The sequence below is a fragment of the Octopus sinensis genome, unplaced genomic scaffold, assembly GCF_006345805.1.
Source record: "Octopus sinensis unplaced genomic scaffold, ASM634580v1 Contig15949, whole genome shotgun sequence".
Classification (NCBI taxonomy): Eukaryota; Metazoa; Mollusca; class Cephalopoda; order Octopoda; family Octopodidae; genus Octopus; species Octopus sinensis.
Window position 1 is genome coordinate 538 of NW_021834019.1, and position 4,463 is coordinate 5,000.

At 36.9% G+C, this 4,463-nt stretch overlaps 1 protein-coding gene across 1 annotated transcript in view; it reads left to right on the forward strand.

Moving 5' to 3' along the window:
• Nucleotides 1-279: 279 nt before the first annotated feature.
• LOC115230626 overlaps nt 280-4,463 on the forward strand; it is a gene marked incomplete at its 3' end in the record, with an annotated part of 45,699 nt that continues 41,515 nt past the window's right edge. The window contains exon 1 of the mRNA XM_029800765.2: nt 280-583. Coding sequence (XP_029656625.1) covers nt 384-583 — 200 coding nt within the window. The remainder of the gene's footprint in view (nt 584-4,463) is intronic.

Sequence of the window (4,463 nt, forward strand, 5' to 3'; positions counted from 1 at the left end):
CGTTATTTTATCTTCGGACCAAAAGCAGAATGGACTACGGTGAGACCACAAAGCTTCCATTCCTACGTTCTTACAGTACTGCCAATCCACTGCTTCGGAGAGGTACTCCTTTATCAACCCCGAAAAGGATAAAAAGGCAAATCTGATTACGGTGGGTTTTGAACACAAGGTAGAGGTACCCGGAATGAATGTCACAAGACCCTAGATGTTTTAACAAATGCCATTTTGCTGTCAGTTTTCTTCATTAATTTCTTGCACATATTTTGTTGTTTTCTTTCACATTATTCCGTTTTCTTTCTTTCAGATATTTCCAAGTCACAGGAGATGGAGAGATCAAAATAATCGCTGACCCAAGCGAGTTAAAAAAGAGTTCCTACCAGTTGATGATAATCGTTGACGACGGTGGCCATCCGCCCCGTCGGACGCTGGTCAATGTTACCGTCAATTTCCCAGCCCTGGTTGTGGCCGAACCCGCCACTGGCAGTAGTCTCAGCAAAACCGACACCCTCCTCATAGTATTGGGTGTCTTCTTAACCCTCTTTGTCATACTTGTCATACTTTTGAGCGTTTACATCGCAAGACGGTACGTACAGAACTTTAAAATGGCCGCTAAATTATTGGTGAAAAGTTACTTTGACATTGTTCAGCATTAGAGCATGCGCGGACTGGTTTTTTTGCTTGGTTTCTTATTGTTGGGTTTCTTGACAGTGTTTTTATACGCATGTTCAGTGTGTTTGAGGTGTTTCGTTTTATTTTTGTTTTTTGTTTTTTTAGGGTTTGAGTAATGTGTTTGCATGGAGCGGTGTTTTGTGCTGTGTTGGGATTCTGTGTTTACTATATTTAAAAAAAAAACATATTCTGTATTTGCGCGCGTCGAACCAACCTTCTTGTGATCGACTGTTACACTTTCAATAACCTTAACATTTGTGTTTAGAGCCATATACAGAATTGATGAACAACACCAAAAAATAAATCCCGGTACTTAGGATGTCACTTTACAACAGGTCGTTAAATCTAATACGTTATCATATTGCAGTAAATCCAGGTGGGACATACTTGCATATATATATATATATATATATATATATGATATATATATATATATACTATATATATATATATATATATATATATAGTGCTGAACTGTCTTTAATACCACATATTTAAAAGCCGAAAAGCATAAGTTTCACATACAGTTCATACTTTATTTATGCTTAACAGCTGACCCATTAAGATATAAACATTATTAAATATTTAATTATATAAATGTGATACATAATGAATTTGAATTAATTCAATTTAAAAGCTGTGTTTACCCATATCGTCAGTAATTTTATGTTATGTTTATCAGAAAACAGTTACATGTTTCAATGCATCAGGTTGTACAACAATATTTCTGATTAACATAACACATAATACCCTTGATGATTTGGATGAACACAGCTTTTGAATTAATTTAATTTAATTACTTACCACAGTTGTGTAATTATACATTTGATGATGTTTATCTTACTGAAACAGCTGTTGAACACAAAGTGTAAACTGTATGGATTTTATGCTGTTTTTTTTTTAAATATATTGCTCCTAAATATCGTATGATGATTTATGGGTATATGAAATCGAGTATGCTGAGGGTATTCCTATGTGCACATTTATGTGAGTATACATACATTAATATATGACTGCATGATTCGAATATACGTGTGTGTGCACGTGTGTGTGTACGTATTCATGTGCATGCAAATGCAGGTGCGCTTACACACACCGATATATATAACGACATATCATTCGCATAGATGTTTATACAAGCACATTAAATATATATACGCACATGTGTGTATGCGTGTGTGTGTGTTTTTATCTCTGTGAAAATATGTATAAATGTAGGTATGAAGGTGTGTATATATTCTTGTATGTACAGTTCTTTCTGAGTATACACACATCAATATACACATAATTCCTGTGTATACACAAGTGTTTCTAGGGGTACACATAAGGTGAGTGGCTCACTTTAAAATGTGTATGTGTGATGAGTATGTGTGTTTATGAGTGTGTATGTATGTGCGTGTATGTGCATGTATGTGTATGCGTGTATGTGTGTGTGCATGAGTGTGTGTGTGTGTGTGCGTGCGTGTATTTATTTGAATATGTATATGTGTGTATGTGTATATGAGAATGTGTGCATGTGTGTGTATGAGTGTGTGTGTGTATGTGCGCGTGTATGTGTATGAGTGTGTATGTATGTGTGTGTGTGTGTGTGTGTGTGACTGCGTTCTTATCATATCTAAATATTTCCCTTGCTGATACATCATCGTCACCACCACAATTACGCAAAACATCATCATCACCACTGACGTCATAACTAGCACTGCCGTCATCACCATCATCATCAAAGCAGCAGTAACACTATCATCAACATCACCACCATCACCCCCTCCCACAAAACGTGGGGCGTTTTACCTATATCACAAACGCTTACCATTATTGTTCCTGTTGTTGAGGCAGCGAACTGGCCGCATCGTTAGAGCGTCGAACAAAATGTTTAACAGAATTTCTTTCAGCCTTACGTTCTGAGATCAAATTCTGCCGGGGTCGACTTTAACTTTCTTCCTTTCGGGGCCGATAAAATAAGTACCAGTCAAGTGCTGGGGTCGAAGTAATCGACTTGTCCCCTCCCCACAAATTTCAGGCATTGTGACTATAGCATAGTAGACCCCCTCCTCTCAAATTTCGGGGTTTTTACCGATCGTAGAAAGGATTTATTGTATTTCATTATTATACCAGCATTGTAGGTTGGAAAGCTGGCAGAATGGTTAGCGCGCCGGACGAAATGCCTAGCGGTATTTCGCCCGTCACTATGTTCTGAGTTCAAATTCCGCCGAAGTCAACTTTGCCTTTCATCTTTTCGAGGTCGATAAATTAAGTACAAGTGAAACACTTGGGTCGATGTAATCGACTAGTCCCCCTCCCTACCTCCCTCCCCTATTTCAAGTCTTGTGCCTTAGTAGAAAGGGTTATACCAGCATTGTTGGCTGGAAATCTGTCAGAATCGTTTGAGCATCCGTAAAAATGCCTTGCAGTATTCTGTATTAAAATAAAATGAGATGATACCTGTAATATATTAGGGATACTCGATTATGTTACTAACTGCCTCAGTGCCATTCTCGCACCTGGAGAAGCTGGACTTTATAAGAATACAAGAACCAGAAAGAACAGCTAATCAAAGAATTGCAATGACAAGCAATTAATGGAACCATGAAAATGTGTAAAATATTCTAAATATTTAGTGTGTGGTCAATACAAAATTACACGTAGGTAGATGCATATGTCGTAAGACAAAAACAGACACATTCATGATACTTCTGTGGGTATAAAATGCATACGAAAATGTGCATACATATATGCATCCATACAAGAACATTCATACATACATGCTTATGTATGTATGCACATATATATATATATATATATATATATATATATATATATATATATATATATATATATATATATATATATATATATATATATATTCATACGAACTAATACTAACTGAAACACAAGAGGCCTAATATAATATTTATTTAAAAGAGATAAGAAACGTTATGAGCATTGATACAGGTAGGCTGCGTCACTGCAAATGTGAACATATCTTTCTAAAATCAGCGAGAAAGAGAATATTTTGGGACAGCTGCTTCAAAACCTGCTATTTCTCTACCTTGGTTATAAATTATGCAAATCGTTACGATTCATGCGGTTATGAAAGTACATTTGTCAGAGAGATTTCAAATATCTAGGGAGTTCAGACAAAAGAAACAGACCGACTAAATGAAATCTGTAAGGGGAACAGTGTAAAACTACGAGATTTGGGGTTCAATGTTTACTGGGTATTTCTTTTGTTCTTTTTATTTTCCTTACTCAAATTTGAAAGATCTACCTTTGTTTCTTTGTTGGGAGCCAACTCTTTCCATGTAGGAAAAAAGCAAAAAATTAAAGGCGGGAAAAAAGGAAAACAAACATAGGTGTAGTCATAGATATGCATTTCAGAAGTTCGCTTCGCAATCACATGGTTCAACCCTAGCTCGTGGCACTGCGCCGTAAGGCCAAACTCCTTATGAGCGAGAAACCCAGGGTAACTCCATAAATCGGCCACCCTCGTTATGATATCAACTGCTCTACATGCTAGAGTGTGCTTCTCCTCCGGATTTATGTATTTCTATATATGTGTGTGTGTGTGTGTGATTGTAACGGTATGTGTGTGAGTGTAACGTATGTGTGTGTGTGTGTCTGTAATGGTATACGCTTGGCAACCGGTGTTGTTCTATTTACGTCTCTGTAACTTAGTGATTCAGCAAAATATACCGACAGAGTAAGTACCAGACTTAAAAATATGTACCACGGTCGACTTGATTCGACTAATCACTTGAATGTGATACTCCAGTATGGCCGCAGTCGAACGACTG